A 22,198-nucleotide genomic window follows, 5' to 3' on the forward strand; every position below is an offset into this window, starting at 1 on the left:
AGTTCTGACTATGTGAGAGGAAATTTGATGAAAAATAAAAATACTAGAAAAGGCTTCAACAGTTTGTTTTATATCTCAAAGCCTTTCTAAGGATCCAGATTTTACCTTATTTGTTATGCTTCTGTCAAATAGTATCAGTGACTTGACATCAGAGACAAATTTTCTTGGCATTTTTTCTTTTTAAACACACTTTTATGTAGAAACATCCAAGACTTTGGCTCTATAGACCTTCCTTCTGATGTAAATTAAGTAAGTAGTCCCTCAGTCTTTAAAAGTGAAGCTTTCCTGGTGTATTTTCTAAAGAGTCTTCAAACAATACAGAAGGAAAGGAATCTCTCTAATTTTCTCTAGCCTCCTACTCAAAACAGAACCTACTACAACCTCAGATCAGGCTGAATTTTAAGGTGTTCAGACAGTAATTTCCACAACCACTCTGGGCAACTTATTCTAGTGCTTACTCATTTTTATTATTAAGTTCGAATGCTTTTTTTCCATAAATATAATCAAAATTTCCCTTGCTGCAACTTGTGACTTTTCCCTCTTACCTTTTTTGGTGTACACATCCATTCTGTCCCTCTAAGAAGTTGAAGACCACATCAGGATACCCCATTAGCCCTTTTCTTTATGAGTCATGTGCTCCAGCACTCTGGCCATCTTAGTGATGATGCTCCTCATGACTCACTCTGTTTTGATGTCTCTCTTTTACTGTGGGACCCAAACTGGACACGCTACTCCAAATACAATCTCAGAAGTGTGGGACAGATAGTCATCACCTCCCTTAACATATTGCTTATCTTTTTGCCACCTGGCTCAACATATTGCTCATCTTTTTGCAAACGCAGCTCGGTGTGCATTCACCTCTACAAAAGCACACAGATGACTCATGTTCAACTTGTTGCCTACCAAGACCCCAGGTCATTTTTTGCAAGGTTGCTTTCTAGCCATTCAGCTGGAATGGTGCATGAGGTTGTCCTATTCCAGGTGATGTATTTAACATTTTTGCATTTGTTCAGCTTCATTAGGTTCCTGCTGGACCACATCTCCAGCTTGCTGAGGTTCCTCTCAATAGCAGAGTTGTATTTCATCAGACCAAAGATTTTGCTATGTACAGTGTCATCTGCAGGGTTAGTAAGGAAATACGTCCCTTCCTATCGTCACAAAAGCTGATGAGGATGCTAAACAGCATTGTCAACACTACCAATCCTTGGGGCATGCCAAAACTAATCACCTGCCTGCTAGAATGTGAAAGGTTGATAATTGCCCTTGGACCCTGATGGTTTGATCAGTTTCTAATCTACTTTGTACTCCACTCATCCAGAGTGGAGAGCTCACCAATTTAGCTACAATAAGCAGCCTCCTATGGGAGGCAGACAATGTTGAAAACCTTTCTAAAGTCAAGTAAAGTGATATCTCCTTCTAAGACCAGCCTAATTACCTTCTATGATGAAATGACTAGTTCTGTGAAAAAAGTCTACATGATGGCTGTTTCAACCACCTCCATGTTCGTATAAATAGCTTTCTCAAAGACTTGCTCCATAAACTTCCTAGCAACTGATAACTGACTGACCAGCTTCTGATTCTTACCTTTTATGAAGATGGGAGCACAATTAGCTTCTTTCCAGGCATCACTGTTTTATAGTTCTTCCATATCAATCCCTTCAAAATGTACTACTCAGCTTGGCACTGAAGCTTTCCCAACATACAACTGTCCAGAAGGCTTGACCATATTGCCCAATGGGTGTTAAGTCAGAGACTACTCCAAAAGTTGAACTGTTTCTTTTTAAAACTTCTAATTTTTAATACAACACATAGCAAAGTTACTTCAGAGTATCAGATATCATTACTGAGCTGGGGGATATTTCTGGTAATATTTCTATTTGAACTTGACTACATTTGTCTATGGTCCTTGTCTAATCTACCATTGGTAAAAAGAATGCTGTCATTTTATCATATAAGTTTTTGCTTGTTTGTTTGTTTCCCCCTAGGGAAAAAAAAAAATGAAACAGTAAAGATACTACTATTTTTATTATTTTTTTTAATGGCAAGAGGAAAAAAATCACAGCATTCAAATTGAAGTTTATTAAAAATCATCAGCTATGCATATGCATCCATCCATGAACTATTATACAAAAGCTTTATGAGTAGTAACATCACTGAATCAAAAGCAAGGAGACTAGAGTTAAGGACCATCAGACCATACCATATAATCATTGGTTTTCTTTAGTTTGATGATCAAATTTTAAACTGTAATAAGCATAAAAACACAACAAACAAACAAATAAAAATCTAGCAAAAAAAAAAAAAGAGGAAATTTAGCAAAATAAATAAAACTAAGGAACAAGTAGACAAAATTCCACTATTCTATTACCTTTGTCCAGTAGAAAAGACTTCTAAATATGATGTGAGCTCCCAAGGTTCAAGCCTGTCTTTAATTTGAGGACAGGAACAGAAGTATAAGGTAGAATTTTCTTCTCCTTTTTTTGATATTGGTATTTCTATTGGGACAGGATGAGAATATCTAGGGTTTGGGGATAGGACTTCTGGCAAAAAGGACAGATGAGTTGTTAATCATTCCTGAGAATAATTACACGTGGAATGGGCTTAACAAAAGAAAATGAATAGTATTCCATTTCTGAATAATCTTTGACAAAATTGTTAACCAGCTGCACTCAGAAATGGCAGGTGAGTGATTTTGACATTTCCAAATTTACTTTCCTGTTACCTAGCTTTACCTGTCCAATGAAATTATTTGAAGCTTGCAGAATGTTTGATCACAAAATTACTGTTGTTCTTTTTCCTTCTACAACACCATCTTATCCAGTGCAAAGGGAGACTGTCTTATTTTAGCTTCTAGTCTAATAAAAATTATGCTGCTAAAGCATGCAAAAAACAACACTCTACAAAAAAAAAAAAAAAAAACACTCGCACATTATATTCCATACAACAAATCATATACTATCCCTATTAGCAAGACTTTCATTTAAGGCATCCTACTCTGAAACAAACTACCTAGAGAAGAACTGTATGAATTTTAATTTGATTACAGAACAAAGAATTAATTTATGAAGTTTTCTGCTATTTTCTGTTGTTTACAAGAAGTGTATCTTCCCAGCTCTCTGATTTCATGTATGAAAAAAAGGAAGGAAAAATCTTGACAATGTTTATATATCTGCAATATTGGCACTCCAGCCAGGCTTACCTATAAGCATTATCTTTTCTATGTTTCTCACATTATACAGATTAACTCCCACAGTAGCAGGGTGAACTGTAGAATAGAATTAGTGTTTTCTTCATGACGTAAACTGAAATGCCATAAATATGTGCTAACACTAAGTTCCTCAACACAGTGAGGAACTGGCTTCATTCTCTTGAACTTGACAGGAGTTTTTAATTGTTGTACTTGGAACTGGCTTTAAAATTCTGATCTTGAGATGTATTTCTTCTACTGTGAAGCATGTCAGAGGATTAAAAAAAAAAAAAAGGACACGACTGACTATCAAGAAGACAGTGTATTTTGAATTAGAGGAATGAAAGGTCATAAATAAGAAAAAGTCAACATTGGTGAAATGCTCCAAGAAAGCTCCAAAATACTGCTTAAACTATGCTATAGCCTAAAAAATTTACAAAATGAGGGACACATGAGAAGTACAAAATTATACTTCTACAGTCTCAGTGATGAATTCATACTTACATTTGTATAGAGAAAAATGAATATGGGAAAAGCTAGTTCTGAGTTCTAATACTGGGAAATGTTGATAAGTTTAGTGTGTTGTCATGACTCATAGAAGATTTGTTGCCTACCAGATGCCATTGCAGGAAAAAAAAAAATCATATTAAAAGAAGACAAGTTACTGAGAAGGTCTGGAAGAAAGCCATGGTCATCATAATCTATATTGGACCTAGTGATATAAGCAGAACTAAATGGAGATCCTGCAAAACAGGTTTTAACAGTTTGTTAGCTGTTCAAGCAAGTGGAGATCAAATGCCAGTATTCTCAGAAGTGAGACTGGTGCCACACTCAGGAAGAAGTAAAGAATGGCAGACCAGTGTCTCAGCACAGTTGAGAAACAGCACAAATGGACTAGAAAGATTGTTCCTGGATTAACTGAGCCTTTTACAGCTGATTATTGTTTATTGGTATTCTTGCTACAGCACAAAACAAATTAATACAACACTTACCTAAAACAGCACTGACTTTAAAAAGGACAGACAAAGCAGTTCAAACAAAAAATGTGTATGGCAGGATCTAGCATGAAACTATATAGCAAAATAAATAAATAAACTGAAGAAAAAAGATTTAAAAGAGGCTATGTTGACCTTACGTGTCTGTGCAAAGAAAACAAGATGACAGCTTTCCGGCTTTGGCAAACAAATTTTAAGCACAGATTTTAGAACTAAAATGGCAGTTATTTTACAACATAGAAGAAAAGGTGTTGTACAGCTATGAGTAACATAAAGTCCTGAGAATGTGGGGTTGTGAATGTCTAAAAAGAATGAACCAACAGTGAGAGAACAATGTTGGAAACATACAGAGTTAGAACACAGTATGGTAGAATGCAGCAAGTAGATGCACAAGCGATGAAGAATGGTTTCCATGATTTTCATCCCATAACCTTCATATAGCAGCAACCTTTTTGTGCTGTTGAAAACAATTTTAAAGTACTTCAACTCTCAGTGTTTTATCATAGCAAATCTGGATAGGGTTTCTGACTGCTAGCAGCCAGAAAAATAAGGGGCTACAAAAGGACTTGTGTCAGCTGTCTGACAATTGGACAATCCAATAAACAGTCCTATGGACAGAGACAACTTGCTAAGCATCTTGCTTTGGAGATGTTACCCAAGAACAGGGCATGCTATACATGTGGAGATATTAAAAGAGATCCTGTGCAGTCTTATATCCACACAGAAAACCAGAAACAACCCCAGTTTGTAACTTTTTCAAATCTGTAGTTATGAAATTGTTTAGACCATGGGCAGACATTCTCATCAGTTGAGAATCTTTGTATACCTTAAATGGATTGATTCATAACAAACTGTCACAGCAGGTTTTATTCAGTTGTAACCTTGGATGGTAGAAAAGAAAGGAATTTATCAGTTGAGATCATACTTCAACAAAGGACATAAACACATTCTTCAGTGTACTTGAAGAACAATAAGAAACCTCAGAAATATTTTAAACATTTAGCAATAAATTTCTACTTCTCTGAAGAATTTTTAGGTAAGCATAGTTACTCATCGTTAATAATGTCAGTTTTGTTGTTTTGAGGTCTCCTTTATATATATATGAAATATAGATATTGTATTTTGTCGTGATATTCAGTGGAACAATTACCAGATGCACTAGCCATGTACATGAGGAATTCTTTAATTGCCAAGAATTTCTCCTCCCCAGTCCAAAAAAATGTTTGAGGGATTGCTAAAATTTGCATTTGACATTACTGAAGCAATTCCAAGTGCAGTGATGAAACTCTCTACAGTCTGCCCACAACTCGAGACAATGCTAGAGTCTACTTATGATCAGTCTATATTACAATTTAGTAATATCTCTCTGTATTTCATGGAAACAGCTGACTGCTACCTATGGCTATTTGCACATACACAAACAGTTTTTCTATAATTGCCATCCACCATTTTCTGGATACTCACAAAGCCAAGTGAATCCTTCTCTGCTTATCAAGGGAAAAACAAACATCACACTTGTGGTGGGTGTGAGCTGACTCTTCCTTAAACTGAATTTGTTCAACGATACAACATTTTATCACATGGTAACTGTTGTAATGAACTATGATGTCATACCTGGTGAGATATTGCATTTCAGAATTAAAAAAACAAACAAAAAAATCTGCAAACACAGGTAGTGCTATAAAAGCATATCTTATTTGCAAAAGTACTTTTAAAGAAGAAGACTATATTAATATTTCATTAACTGGAACATGAATATGATGAAAGCAGAGAAGTGCATCAGCATAAGTAGAAAGATTTGCATCTGGGAGCAGTGGGTGTTACTTTGCACTGCCCTCAACTAGTCCTACTTGTCCAGAGATTTCTAGCTTTGACATCTGGGAGGTGTTAAATAATACCCAGGACGAGCTTCCTGTGCTTCTTTACAGAATATTGGCATCTGTGACCCACAGACTAGAGGCTACAAACTAGAGGTCAACTCATATTGGATAACTGGCCATGAGGCCCTGCATCAGAACATAATATAAAGAAATAGTTTGTAACAGTAAAAACAAAACAAAACAAAACAACAGTAAAATACACAGAACAGTAAAATAGTTGGTTATGGTACAGCTTCTTGCTTTACCTTAAGAACTTGTCATCGCTAGAGACATGATTTCCAGTGACATCCCAAATTCATCTGACAATACTTGTTTCCCAGGAAGTTAGCAGAAAGTTGCCTCCTCTGAAGGACAATACAATTTATCTGATGATTTCCTCCATTCCTCACTACTGTTCTACCCAACCCTATTCTCTGAACGGAAGACAAAGGCAATGAAAAGCAGAGGCAACACCATTTGCCTGAAAGCTGTAGCTTGGTAGCTTAACATCTTAAATAAAGTAAGATTATGTCTTCCCTGAACTTGCCAGTTTTCATGATCAAAAAAGTGACAGAAAAGATGAAAAGGGTAGCAGCAACAGAGACCAAGAAAAGATCTAACAAAGAAATAGAGAAATGTTAGAGAATAGATCTGCAAGTGGTTCAGATGCATCTTCTGGATTTCCTACCTCAGGACTGTAAAATCTCAGGATTTGGACAAAGGAAAAAAAAATATTAGTAATTTTCTTTAACCATTATGTAAATATTTACTGAGTAGATATTATGGAATTATCATCTCAGAAGCTGCTCTGTTGAAACTACATTGAAACTATAATGAATGTAGTTGAAAAAAAAAAAAAAAGTATGAGAAAAATATTTTACTCTCAGGGTATATAATAGCACAACTATAACAATCAAATTGTTATTCGTTCCTAAGTAATATTTAGTGCTGAATTAAGATATTTGATTTTTGTAAAGTAAAATATAGCATACATGTACATGTAAAGTAAAAGATAAAAAATATTTATTTTTTATTTAATCTGAACTTTTCCATTTCTTTCATGCACTCACTGTTCTTGCTCACAGTAAAAGGAAATTCTGCTAAGATGAAATTTCACTGAAATAAAAGGTGAAGGCAGCTTTAGTTTAAGAAAAATTAAATAAAACTTGCTAAACTGGATAGTCACGTGTCCAGGTTATGAATTCAGAGAGTAAATAAACACAGAGATAGGTAAAGAAACTACCACCAAATATCCCACTTTACTAAATGACTGTATTTCAAAAGAATAATGTTTCAGAAATCAATTTTAAAAGTGAAGGGAGTTCTATGAATTTTGTAGCATTTCTCATCTTTTTCATTATTTTTCCATTTGTTATCTAAAGTAAAGTATTGTAGAGGAGTTTCAGTTTTTGTCCTAACCATGCCCCATTCACTCATTATGATTCAGCAATTTACAGTACAGAAAGCACAGAGAAAATTACAGTTTACATTATTTATCTATTTATTGCTAATATCATCTTTCTCATTGGTACTGCTATACACTTGCATCAACAGTTAATTTTCCATCCTATCAGCAGGACCCTGACTCTTACTCCTGGTGAGGATAAACTATTTCACAAAAAGCTCACCTTCTTCCACAATGTCAAGGCTGGCTTTGTAAGAAGTGATGCAATTTCAGTGGACCGGGCTGGAAAATCATTTTACCCCTTTTTAATCCCAAAATTTACTCAAAATTTCCACCAAATTGCTTGCCACCTTGTCACTGCACGCACAAGAACTGACAGGCAAAAAAAAAAAAAATCAGGAAAAAGGAATATATTACAGAGTGTAATGAAGAAAGCGTGAGAAGTATTTTTAAGTAATATGAAAGGTAATTATTAAGAGGAAGGAACACACAAAATTTACTCCCAAAATATTACTCCCAAATATGCAGAGTTCAGGAACAGAAGTGCTGAGATCTCACCATGCCCATTTAAGCTATCTCAGATCACTGTACCAGGTAATGGCACAAGAAACATTGTGTCTCCACAACTACACCACATCATTTTTGTGACTTCACAATGTGCTGTTCTGAGGCTGCATTGCTGCAGGAAGACAATAAGTGGGTCTCATATAGCAAATGTGCCAAGCTGACAAATAAACCACTAGCAAAGTTTTTAGAGTATATCTGGTGAGTTTTTCAAATTCAGTACCAATACTAGTATAGCAGCAAAGTGATGCTGCTTTTATCCCCATGATGCACATTATTTATTAATTGTATATTTGCAGAGGTTAATAGACTTTTGCTTAAGCAATTTACCTTATGAAATTACACAGAGATATTCAAGTGCATTGTTAACATGTTCTGTCATTTATGTCCAACAGATAAAAGCTACTCCTCACAGTTTGAAGATGATGATTATAGCATGATAGCTTTAATTACAGTCAAACACTTATACAGTTGAATCCTACCTTCTTTCAGTCCATTGCAAAGTGTTCGGGAACAATACATGGGCTGTTGCTTCATATAAATTAATCCTCCATTTCTATTACCCCTCATGATATAAAAACATGTAAACCCATCTTTCAGGGAATAATTTAGAGATGAAAAAAAAACATGGAACAATCACATTTCAACACTTTTTTCTAGCCTTTTCATATAAAGAAGTACTGGAAGGATGCTATAAGGTCTCCCCGGATCCTTCAGGCTGAACAATCCCAACTCCCTCAGCCTGTCTTCAGAGAGGTACTCCAGCCCTTTGATCATCCCCGTGGCCCTCCTCTGGGATACAACCGTGTCCTTATTGTGCTGGGGGCCCCAGAGCTAATCACAGTATATATACACTGAGAAATCATTGCTGATGAAGTTTTAGACAACAATCTCATGAAGCAAAAGTTTCAATTTACACCATAATTTAGTCTCAAGTGATTAGACCAGCAACCTGAACACTGAGCATAACAGCTGTCTTCTGTGACAATAACATTTCTACACGAGAAACGCCATTCTCGTAAATAAAGCAACCTATTGACACATATTGAATAAACAGTATTGTGCATCTTTTAACAGTTACTTTAGTTACATCAGTGACCTTCAAAAAGCTTCATTTGTGTACACATGATAAACTGAAAGGGTCAAGTAATATTGTTTTTCAGCCACAGTTGTGTCACTCGAGCTTGCTGGGGTCTCATCAACAAAACAATAATTCATCTGAAAAATATTGCTCATATTTTAAGTATACCAGTTTTGACAAAGGCTGTTATTGCGGATGGCCTGTCAGGTCCTGATTTCTACTTGATTTAGAAAAGGGATTTCAAGCAGTGCATCTCTGTTAAAATTACATGCTGTTCAGGTCAAATATTCAGTTCTAATTTTTCAGTTCATACACTCAGTTTTAGAAAGAAATATACAATATTGGTCTCTATTTCACTTGTAATTTTCAGTTTGAAGAATATGAAATGTCAAAGTGTGGTGATATGGGAAAATCGCTTCCTTATGCTCTTCACTATGTTCTTCTCCCAGTGCAGTGCTACTTTTGGTGATACTCAAAGATTTGCCAGATTTGGAGAGTCATCTTTTCAGCAACCCTCCAGAAATTTCTTCATTTTGAAACAAAGAGCTAGACAGTTAGTAATGTTCTGATTACAAATGGAAGCATGAGATAAAGATACATTTTAAGGAGGAAGTAAGAAACATACTGATATGCTACTGCTTTGATACTCCCTAGAATATAAATGTTGATGCATGACTGAAACACTTTGACACTAATTTCAGTATAGCTTAATTACTAATGATTTTGTTGCCATGGAATAAAGCAGAAAAATGAACTGCAGAAAAACAACACTTTGTCACTACCAAAATTGTTGTTCTAATAACAAAGCCAACACAATTTTACCTTAACTGAAGACAGTAATAACATTAGAATGTATTTATTTGTTTTTAGAAAGAATGCATTTGTGGATAACCACATTCTGCTTTTAATCATCTAGGAAACCAATCTTTAAGCACTCACACAGCTCCTATTAATGTTAGTGGTATTCTTTCTAAGCCTGAACTATGAACAGTGCTAAAAGTTGTACTCTGCCACTTAAAGGTAAAATTATTTGTGTTATTCAGTGTGATGTTTTTGTTTGTTTGTTTGTTTTTGTTTTATTGGTTTGTTTTAATGAAATGAACTTATCCTCACAGCAAAGCACCCACATCCAACATACTTCATGAACATATCCATATATTATTCCCAGCAAGCTCTCATACTCCTAAAACCAGGACAAAGCAGAGACAATATTAAAATACCTCTTAAACCCTATTGAGGATTAGTGCTAAGCATATGCTTCTACAAATGGGCAGGAAGTAATTCATGGAACACGATATTAAAGAATGCTTCTGTAGGTCTGAAGAAAAGGTCTAAGTGCCTCCTATTAAAGCCCTCATTTCTATGACATGGTACGTAGAAACAGACCAAAACAGTTTAAATCTACCCCTACTACAGCAAAGTTAAGCATTACAAGTTATGAAATTGAGAACCAAAATTATAACATAGTAATCTGTTTTTTCTTGTCAGGGACCACGTAATCTGATCTATTTCTGTACATAAAGCCCCAGGCATTGATTTTTTTTTTTTTTTTTTTTGAGGCACGCAACTCACTCCGATGATAGGAAAACATGCCACCTACCACAACATATTTTTCACAAAGCCATCAATGAAACAGATTAAAACAAAACCAATCTTTGTTCCACCTCCTTTGGGCTTCAACTCTGATCTTTAAACAGATTTATGCTAGACATGGGTTGAACAGATTTATGCTAACTATAGGTTGAAACCTGAATGACAAAACTAAAGTGAAATGCCTTAGAGAATGTATTTGTTTTGTGTAATGTACTTTTTCCAATTTATTTTGTAACTGCCTTAAATCAATTAAAAGCAAAAACACCCCTATCAAGTGCAACCTTTCTAACAGACTGTGAAATGTGAAATATCATGGATTATGCTGAAAACCATCAAAATGTAAATGGAATGACAAAGAATCTGAACCAACACCATCACGTAAACAAAATATAAAATCAAAACACTTGAAACAACACAGACAGTATACCCTTTAGCTATTTGCCAGGCATTCATGTTAGGGATGACACCAAGTACTCTGAAGCCACAGAGAGTCTCTGCATTAACATCAAAGGATTTGGCTGAACAAAATAAATGTTTGCTCTTATATATTGACATTATGCACATTGCTGCATTTCTCAGCTCAACACCAATAACAGTGTTTACTGACAATTCTATACACAATGAGCCAAGGTTCTCTGTAGTACAAGATCACAAGGGCATAACTAAATCCATTTTGCTAAAAGTAGTCCTTAAAGTTTTGATTGAGACCTGTTTAAAGAAAAATAAAAATAAATCTATGAAAGTTTATTAAGAGATGTATTCAATCCACTAAAAATTTAATATTTAAAACTTAGGACTGCATACCTGATTCTTTCTTGCATCTAATCTAATTCTTCCTGCCCCAAGAATGCAATAGAAGAATATATAAAACTGAAGAATAATGAGATCATGGATATTTAAATTTGGTATTTGTAAGTACAAAGTTAATCTTGCAAAAAGCATATTTAACTGTCCACATACAGTTCCATATGTACTAAATAGTCAAAGCCATACAGCTTACACAAGGCAAAAGTTATACAAATATGTATTAATGCTCACCATTATCACTTTTGAGATTTCCATTGCTGAGCTGTTTTAACCTCTTCTGATGGGATTTGCCATTGTAGTGGATTTGTGCCTGAGCAGCAGAGTTCAGCTGAATGTTACAAACATTGCACAAAGTGAAATTGGTCTGTTTCTTTTCTCTCTCCTTCTTTTCTTCAGTGCCATCAGGTGCTAATTCTTTCTCACTTTCTCTGCCTGGGATGGATGTGAAATCTGAATTATACAAGTGGTTATCAGCTGGTAAGTCAGGGCTCCAGGGCTTCTTCATATTTTCTGGGTAGAAAGAACAGAACAGAGAAAATTGATGAGTAATGCAAAGTAATATACACAGGAATTCTACATCTGTAGACTGGTAAAATGCTGAAAATTATTCTTCGTATTTTCTTATTTTACTACTAAATTACCATTCACATATTTTGTTTTTTGTAGATGTTTTTTAGTTCTGCTATGTAACTTGAGTAACTTCACAGCTATTCAGATGAATGTCTTTAGACATTTAGGGGTACTATTACATCAGCCACTGGAATCAAACTCTCCCAGAGGTTTTTAGTTATTTTTATCTTAACCCTAAAATAGTTTGTTGAATTGAGAATTATCTTATGAAAAGTTGACCTAATATAGATTGTTAGAAATTTCCCCAGCAAAGTCTAGGTGAAGCTCACATCTTAGCTGTCATCTTTGGTGAGAAATTGCATTGGTTTTACACTGCAGGGTTTTGGTAGTGGGCACTGCAGGGATGGCCTCTGTGCAGAGAATGAGGGCTTCCCCATGTCACACTGAGCCAGTTCTGATGGGCTCCAAAACAGACCCAATGCTGGCCAAAGCTCATCCCACCAGTCAAAAGGTGTGATGCCTCTGGGAAAACATATTTAAGACAGGGCAAATACACTATTCAGCACCTGTAAGAGAGAACAGTAAGAAAAATGTATTAAATGGTCTTGCAGACACCAAGGTCAGTGAAGAACAAGAGGGAAGAGGTGTTTCAAGCACTGGAGCAGAGATTTGCCTGTGGAGAAAACCATCATGAAGCAAAGTGGCCCCCTGCTGCCAAGTCAGAGCAGATCTCCACACTGCAGCCCATGGAGGACCCCAAATCACAGCACGTGTATGTGATCTGAAGGAAGCTGCAACCTGTGGAGAACCCATTAAGGAGAAGGCTCCTATAGGAAAGGTGGCCTGTGGAGAAGAGCCCTCACAGGAGCAGGTGATTTGGTGATCTGCAGCTGCAGATCAATGAGGGACCCATGCTTGAGCAGTCTGCCCCTGAAGGATAAAACACATGGCATAGGCCCATGCTGGAGCAGTTCTTGAAGATCTGCAGCTCATAAGAAGGACCCATGTTGGATCAGTTCATGAAGGACTGTACCCCATGGGAGAGACCCCAGACTAGAGAGGTAAAAGAGTGAAAGGAACAAGTAGCAGCAGAGGGAAAGCGTTAGTATCTAAATGACCACAACCCCCATTTCCTAGCCCCTTGTGCTGCTCAGTGCCAGGGGGCAGTGGGGAGGAAGTAGAAGAGGTGGGAATGGAGGATTGAAGCAGTGGGAAAAGAGGGGAAGAGGAGAAGGTGTTTTATTTTTTTGTCTTAATTTCTCACCATCCTACTCAACTTAAATCAGTAATAAATTAATCTAATTTTCACCAAGTCAAGTTTATTTTGCCTGTGAGAGTAATGGAAGGGTCCCCATATATATATATATATTAATAATGTCATAATTAATAGAATAAAAAAATAAAAGCCCTACATTTTAGTTAAATAATTGCACATACCTTGTCCTTGAATTTATTAATTAGCTTAGGTATTTAGCAAGCCCTAGTCATTCCTTCTCCACTCCCTGTGATGTTTTCAAGCCAAGCTCTTATAACATTTTGACTTGTCTGCTTCAAAAAGAATTTAAAGGCAAATAATAATCACGCTGTATTACTTTCTTAACTTTCTAGCATTACAAATTAAGGATTAACTGGAGAATTTAGATTCAGCTAATCCCAAACTGTAACTACAGAAATGAGGAAAATCTCACCTGCAGAACTTAAAGTGAAGCCAACATAAACATGAACTTCTATGATTAAAGGTGAGCAGAAATTATACATGTAAAGAAGTGCTCTGTGCACTGCAAACCTTATTTACTATTAAAGGAGTACAAAATGCTATACCAACGTAGCATCTTGATGAGACCTTTATACAGCACATAAATCTTTAAACTGCTTTGTTCTCCCAGACTTAATGAATAAATGAAGATCTAGCCAAATAATCTAATCTGTATTTTGAATGACAAAATTACTGCAGTCCTAAATACACTACTATTTGGTCTTTAACTGACAAATTAGTCAACCTAGAGATCAAAAAACTTCATTGCAGCAACACAAGAAAACGGTCTACAGACAGATGTCTTTAAAACCAGATCAAGATAAAGTTCAGCATCTAAAAAATAAGCCTAAAAAAATCTTTGAATCTGTCTGATTGCACCATAATGCTGCAAGCCATTCTTGAGAGAACTTCAAGTATCGAAAATTTCATGTGATTAGCAACCAGTTAAACATTTTGTTAGTCCTCTGAAAGATTAAAACACACTTACTGCACTGGAATCAAATCACAGATACAAACCTATCTAAAGATACATGACTAAAAGCTAGTAATATCAAAAACAGTTTAAATCTGATTTTTCAGATTTTATTAAAATTTAATTAGTATGTGTTTTTTTTTGGTTTTTTTTTTTTGCTAACTAAACTCAATTTCATTTAACAAGACGATAGGGTTATAAATAATATTGACCAAGTTCTGAGAAGAGCTCTGCATCTGCTGTAATTTAAAAACAGCTCAGTCAGTATTATTATTTCTGCTTTTGTGCATAACTGGCTCTGTTATCTGGAATTTTAGCTGCCTAAAACAAGAGATGAAAAAGCAGGCTAAACAATAAATTCCAAAGAAAAATTAAAGTGAAAAATAGCAAAGTAGTAGTAATTTATTAAATCAAGCCTATTATATCAACAGTGATGATATTAACTGTCATAGACAAACCACAACCATCACTTAAGAATTTATGAGGCTATGAAAGCTTAGGAGAAAACCTGAGATTTTCCTACAGCATCTACAACATATTTCTCCTAATGGAAGGAGGAGATTTTTCCTGAGGAAGCAGCAATAATCCATCAACCTTTCACCCTTCTGGAGATATTGTTCAGTCCAAGAAGAGTGAAGAATTTACCCCTTTAAAATATTTTTAAATTAAGAAACTCATTATTTTTTTCAAAGTGTTACGAGGATTAAAATACTGACGTGAGAGCACTAATTTTAAAGAATTGTTCTAAATAACTTTCCAGAAATCCCAGTTTATATACATGCTGTACATTAATATACATCATCTTTTTGCATTGAAAGCATCCCCCACTAGAGAGCAGTGTGAATTTAAAATTACAATATATCTCTAGTCTTACGGTGTTTGTCATATAAGTATGAGATTACTACAATAAAACAGATCTTCTAACCAAAATGTAAAACTCTAAATAAATATAATGTAGCACATTAAACAAACATTGTACGCTATTTGTACATACATCTAACTCCTTTTAAAACATTAACATAAGTTAGCAGGCAGCCTAGTAAATCGTATTAGCATGTTATAACTTCACTTTAATATTCCAATCAACACAGGTTAATCTATGAGAGCCTTATTTTTAAAATATAGAATACTTCTGCCTAACAATATAATCTCATTCCAGAACAAGAAATTATAAAACACACACTAGATTAAGGCACAACTAAATAACAAGGGAAAATACACCTTTGAAATAAACGATTCAAACATCTACCATTTGATTTGTGCTTTCATTAAAAACCCATGATGGCACTACAGCTGTAATATGTTTTCACACTGCCATCTCCCTCTTAAATCTGGAGGAAGGGAAAGATTTATAACCACAGACTAAAAGATGACAATTAGGAAAACAAGAGTTTCAGGAATACGCATTATGCTACATTTTACCACTATTTCATTAATACAGTGGTTGCTGCATAGGTAATAGCACTACTAAAGAACTAAGGAGAAATATTATACGTGTGCAAATGACTCGAGCTGATGGTGTAAGCCAGCACAACATAGCAGTATTTGGGATGTTGATTGGACACAATGGTTTGAGCAAAACATTTCCAAACACGTGAAGACTAGAAAATCTGGAAAACAAACAAACAAACAAACCATAAGCAGTTTAAAATTAAAATATTCTGATTCCTTCTTATGCGTATTCCTGAAAGGACAAAGAAATACAGATAGAAAAGGATAGAGAACAAGATAGAAACTGAGTATAATTTGCTAATATACTTTTAAAATACAACTTGACACTCAAACCAATATTTGGGAAAAAAAAAAAAAAGTTGGTTCACCAGAATTTCCATAAATGCAGACCAATTCTTGCAAAGCAGCACATAGACTTTCACTTCATGCCTGCATGTTTATCATTATATACTTTATTTCATGGAATGAAATGTTTAGGGATAAATTTTGATTGGAAGAGTGAGGAAAAGAATGCTTAGTTATTGTGTTGAGAAGTTATATGGACTATAGTTAGAAGAAAACATTAAAATCTTAACTGTATAAAACTGTTTTTAATTGCTATCCATCTCTTATTGGTTTGAATGCTGATCTTACATAGAAATTGATAGGGGTTAAGTTAAAACCCTCTTTCCCTGCCATTACAGTATAGAGTTTATCTTGACTGTACTGGTTGCATAATATATAACCAGTCCTAAGTTTTGCAGATAACTTCTGGCCCTTCTACCACTCCTAACATAAAGCTAACTTCTCAACCTTTAGGAGCCCTACAGGGGAGAGCAGTGAACTAGAATGAATGAGCAAGGTAACCAAGAACTCAAAATTTCAAACCAATTTAAATAGCACTGCAGATAAATGCTTACATTTATTTTCCCTGGAGCTCTGAACTCAATTTTGGCTCAATGATGCTTACCAGTAAAATGAACTTTGCATGACATTATAGCTTTGTGAAGTAGAAAACTGTCCCTTGTGGAAAACCAACAAAACTACAATTTGTGGTGATTGCTGGTTTAGCTAACATAGCTACTGCCTGGAGATTTCTGAAATGTGCTTGGATGTAAGGGATTAGAAATCATGTCTTTCCCATTAAACTATCCTTACCTTCTTAACTGCAATACGAAAACACTTTCTATTCAAGGATATGGAAAGGAAACTTTTCCACTTGTATTATAAATGATTGTTTCATTTCTGGACTGCCTTTTCAGTGTAGAATTATGAAAATCACTATGACAGACTATGTACATAATAGTCAAATACATTGGGTTCATTTAAGAGGTCAATGGAGTATATGGATCCCAGGGCAAGAATGTTATTAGAAGACTGCTGTGCAGGTAAGGCAGTTACGCTCAGTGCTGACCACTTGCCACTGATTAACAACACGATATATCCTAAAGAATCTCTCCTTGGCTTCTTCCCAACAGCTGCCATAATAGCCTCTTCAAGACTTTAAAAGGACTGGACTTCTGCAGGTAATAAGAAACCCTGGGTAATTAAGCCAAATTACCAATGGGAGCTGCTTCTTTGAAAACAGATCTACTTCTTTGGCTGTACTACTGATTCTCAGGAAAACAGCCTATAAGAAGCTTTCTCTACTGAAATGCATGTTAGTGGTATTTGTTGAATTCATGGATAAACCAAAGGATATATGTTTTTAACCCTTATACCATTTACAGGTCATCCTGATTTCTCTTTACTTTTTGAGTAACAGTAAGTCCTCTGCCAAAGATTAACAACAAAGAATAACAGCTTTTAAAGAACCTGTTGGGAAGAGAGAGGGGGAAGGAGATTGCTCATCAAGATCCTCTTTCTAACTATCACTTTGTCAGTTTTCAAGTTCTGGGGGAATGTTACCAGCACACTACAGAACACCTCCTTTCCCTTCCCCCCGGTAATATCTGCAGTCTCCACATCTTTTCAAACATCATACATTTGATGCTAGATCTTTTAGAGGACAGGATGTTACTGTCTGATGACAGCCACGGTAGCAGGGTGACCTTCGTGTCAGATACTGTCATTTTAAGTTTAATTCTTAGATTTTAAGAAAGTCTTCCACACTAGGAGTCAATATACATGCTGTGATCCTTCCCAAAACTCGAGCCATAGTCTTCCTATTTACCAGTTATTCAAAAATGACTGTTGCGTCTGGTGACCAAGAGCCCTTCATCAAGAAGCTAATGCCTTTGCAAACTCTAGGTCGAGCTCATTGAACAAAATGCTAAAATTTGCTCTAGAGACTTGTTCTTGGGAGAAGTTAAGAATTAACATATTGTCACCTATTCTATACAAAGGTATACGGCCTGGGGGAAGGCACAGGAACAGGAACATAAAGTAGCTTTTGTTTCTTGCATCCTCATTATCACTGAAGGATGTGGTCCTGACATTACAATCTTCTGATTCAGATCAAGGCCACACCTGCTCCTGGTTGTGGGCCCAGTGTGATTTAGGACATGAACAGTCTATTCTACACATCGCTGCTGTGGCAGTTACAAACATATAATGAGAAGGATGAGCAATGGGAAAATGGTGAAAGGGCACTCACGGTGAAAGCACAGCCCATCTAAAACACAGCTCCCTCCCAGATGACCCAAGTAACCTTCATAATATGCTGCAGAACTCATCTGTTTTCTCTGGATGGATGAATAATCTCAGTGGAGGAGTTACTGGGGAATGGGAATTTACTGGGATTGGAAAGACTTCTCTAAAATAATTGATTTTTCAGGACTTCCTTTGTTCTGAGTTTTTCAGATTTTGTTGTCTTCCAGATGAAAATTAAATACAAAATAGAATACGATACATTAAAAGGTGATATGAAAATATGGAAAACATGAATTAAGCAATTTGACACTGTTGGTAGACTTTTCTACTAAATTTTAAGACTACAAAAACAACCATCACCACCTTTTAAAAAAGGAGGAGGAGTTTGTCAGGTCATCCAAGTTTGTCACCCAATACCTAAATTACCAGTTGGTGATAAACCTGGGGATAGAAATCAGTATTTGTCATTGCTCCCTGTCTAATATTGTTCTCATCACATTTGAATTCTCAATTTACCAAATTTTCTCTTTAAAAATTTCACACAAAATAAAGTAGTGTAGGTAGTTTAAGAGAATAAAAAAATGCATCAGGGACAGAAACACCTTGTTTTCTCATTTGCTATTTCTCCTTAACCATCCTGCTCCTCCCAACCTGATTACTGTTGCTAGCTGTTATACCACTTCAATTATCTCTGTGAGTAATAACAAATTCATAATCATCATCATCTCAGGTGATTTTTGCAAAGTTTAAGAGGAAAAGAATCTCTTGGGCAAAAGCTACATCAAGTGAAAGAGATAAAGGCAGGTTTTTCCACTGTACATTTATTGCTTGTGGCAGGGAGGAAGATGAGGTGGAAGGAGACAGAGGTTATTTGGGGCTTGAAGGGCTTTATACCTTAATGTCTATGTCTTGGGACTCCTCCCAAGGAATGCATCTCTGAAAACTGAACCCTGGAAGAGTAGGTTTTTATCCATCTGAAATATCTGGAGCAATAGCACAAAAAATAAAAGCCTAGGCTTTTGTTTTGTTTTGCCGGGAGAGCACTTAAATCTTTCAGGAAAGGCTGCATTTCAATACAGCAGCAAATTAACAGACTGCAGCCTATCTCCAGTCATAGCCATGTGCACTACGAGTTCCAAGAGGAACTTATAGATGAACTAAACAGAAAAAGTTCATCATTTTTTGGTTCAGCAGTTCCCTCATGCCAGAAGCAACCAACAGACATCTCATAGTCTCAAAATATACTGCAGTCATTTTTTTAATTGAGTTCTATAAAAAGAGCTAAGCACTAATCAACACCATATGTTATTCAATTAGCTAGTAATACATATCTATTTCTCAAGCCTGTGCTAACATAATGGAGCACTTTGGGTGGTTTGGAACTATTTAAAGGCCAAGTAATTAATTTGCAAACATCAGCTTCTAAAAAGCTGAGAAGTGCTACTGTGGTGACTTACATCTCTACAGCCAGAGCCAAGCCATGAAATTCCCTCATTTGTTTTTTATTCAATCTTTTTTTTTTTAGAGATGATCCTTGTGAAGACAAAGACTTCTGTCTAAAATAGGGACAAATGAAGACCCAGGTTCAGCGATGCATCTGGAACCCAGGCACTGCAGGGAGTCTCTTCCCATGCAGGTAAAGTAAGCTGTTTGTGCTGCCTCACCTCCCTCTCCAGCAGCAGCATCTCACATGTGGGCTCTGTGTAAAAGGTAGTAGTTAAAATGCTCAAAGGCATATCTAGTAAAGCTACAAAGGTTCTGCCTACCAAATAATCTTTTATTGCTAATGTATCCTGGAGAGTAGGGTGCACTTTTTTTTTTCTCTCTCTCTCTCTCTTTTTTTTTTCCCCATATTCCTGTTTTCCACATTTTTGAATTCAACTTCCAGCTGCAAAACTCCTGTCAGCAGCACTCTGAGTTGGCTGGCATCAAAAAGAAAGGAGAGAAAAGTCTGACTGCAGCTTAAACTGTAATGATCTGCAACTCAAACCTCTGCTGGACAAAACATTAATTTTCGCATTATTTCTGACAGGATACATATTCAGAATAGATTTTAAAGTTTGTGGGGGGAAATGCAGATTTTTCAGGTTATTAACTCTGAACAACACATAAATTAGACAATTTGGCAGAGTACAGAGACAGTTGTGAAAAATAAAATATGTGCAAAAGGAAAAGAAAACAATGAACCTCTGTCTACAGAACTACAGAAATTTTGTAGGTATTGGGATTGTTTTTTAATTTAATAGATAAGATTACCTCTTTCAGTCTCTCAGGATGATTTCTCTGATGTGAAATCATACTGGACACATGAATGACATAATACTGTAAGCGCTAGATTCTACTTCAAAGATCTTAAATTTTTCTAGTACCTAAACGTCCAGTCAAATATTTATACCTCAGCAGAAAGAGAGAATATGCACAGATGTTTTAGCATAATGAGCAACTCACTTTTGAATATAAGTAAATTCTATTCTCAAGAACACATTACAGACGCTAACTATCTTTGTAAACAAGTAGGTAATTTTGAAAACATCCTTAAGTTTCAGTTAGTGCTTGTTTTTATTTTGTTGATAGAAACAACCCTTTAGAAATATTTTGTTTTTCTTTTCTAAATATGTCAACAATGTACTGATAAAAGTGCATCTTTAAAAATAAAACTAACTAAATAAAATGCAAATCAGACATGAATTAGCTCCAGATATTTTGCTATAAAAATAAAAAAACAGCCCCCCCAACACATTTCCAAATAAAGAATGATCATCTTAATAGAAACATTTCATTCCCTACAATCCTCCTTATGCATATAAGATGCAGCTGTCAGACAATGAATAAACTGGTAATAAATTTAGTCATGTTGGGAAACAGGAAATTAAAGGTCACAAGCAAAAGATTTTTTAAATTGAGAATGTTTTGTTGTGTTTTGTGGTTTTTTTGGTTTTTTTTTTTAGTTTTTTAAGTTAAGAGTAATGTCAGAGGTTTGTGTTTTGTACAGATATATATATATATATATATAGACACACACACACACACACAAGTAACTTCAAAAATCCTTTTTGTTTGCAAAATAACTTCTCAAGATTGCCAGAGTTCTTTGGTTTCAACTCGAAGACCCTTCGGAAATCTGAATGCTTACCCCATATAAGAACAGGCAAAAGTGAGAAACGTATCTGCCTTTTTGTTATACTTTTGTTTTAGGGAGCTGTTGTGTGGGTATTTTTTAAATTAGAGGCCTTTAAACCAAAAGAATTAAAGGGCATCAAAGAAAATCAAAGAGCAAGAGAAATTTTAGTACTTCAGTCAGTCACACTTTGGAAGAGAACTCTAGATTAAACAAAATATTATATATACAATTTGTCTCTCTGTAAATGCACTTTTAAAAACATCAGTGTTAATAAAGGCTAAGGATTCAGGCTTATATTTGAAGATTATCATTTATATTTTCACAAAAGTAACTGCTTTTCCAGATTATCTGTATGTTATAAAGCATTCAGGTAGCTCTGGCAGCATTTTCAAGTGTAGGTACTTTATTTATTTATTTATTTTTATTGCTTCATTACACCCACTGGGCCATTTAATGTTGAATTTAATGGAGAGCAGATCATTTTCCAAGCAATGCAAACAGATCAAGGTGAACATCTGTTTTGTTTGGAAAGATTAGCTGATGCTTTTGCAGTATTTTTATTTTATTCATTGCATTTAGTACATGCCTATAGTACAGCATTCATGGCAACAGGGACAGAAACTCTGCTCATTTACAGGATGCATTTTTTGAGGTAGATTTTTGTGCTATTTGTCTGAGAAGTGTAGAAGTAGAGTTTCTGTCTTTAAAAGTATATTCTCTTTGTAGTGTCTTGAAAGCCAATATCATCTGTAAAGTATTAGCTGA

The 22,198-nt window shown here is 35.4% G+C and overlaps 1 protein-coding gene and 1 long non-coding RNA gene across 5 annotated transcripts in view; one reads left to right on the forward strand and one right to left on the reverse strand.

Moving 5' to 3' along the window:
• The window catches only part of ZNF385D (zinc finger protein 385D), a 429,191-nt gene that overhangs the window by 333,114 nt on the left and 73,879 nt on the right, over window positions 1–22,198 (reverse strand). For 3 of the 4 annotated variants that reach the window (XR_011093916.1, XM_068674352.1, XM_068674353.1), the window contains exon 2: window positions 11,723–12,001. Coding sequence is in view for 3 of the 4 variants with exons in the window: in XM_068674352.1 (XP_068530453.1) it covers window positions 11,723–12,001 (279 nt within the window). In the remaining variant the exon portion in view is untranslated. Of the gene's footprint in view, window positions 1–11,722; window positions 12,002–12,390; window positions 12,528–22,198 lie in introns of those variants that run through there. The other variant, XM_068674354.1, reaches the window with a different exon arrangement.
• LOC137852540 (uncharacterized) lies at window positions 12,592–21,251 on the forward strand. The gene is made up of 5 exons (XR_011093919.1): window positions 12,592–13,122; window positions 13,670–13,800; window positions 17,199–17,246; window positions 19,838–19,948; window positions 20,201–21,251. It is a non-coding gene; the product is annotated as an uncharacterized lncRNA (long non-coding RNA).

This window comes from Anas acuta, chromosome 2 (genome assembly GCF_963932015.1).
Source record: "Anas acuta chromosome 2, bAnaAcu1.1, whole genome shotgun sequence".
Lineage (NCBI taxonomy): Eukaryota > Metazoa > Chordata > Aves > Anseriformes > Anatidae > Anas > Anas acuta.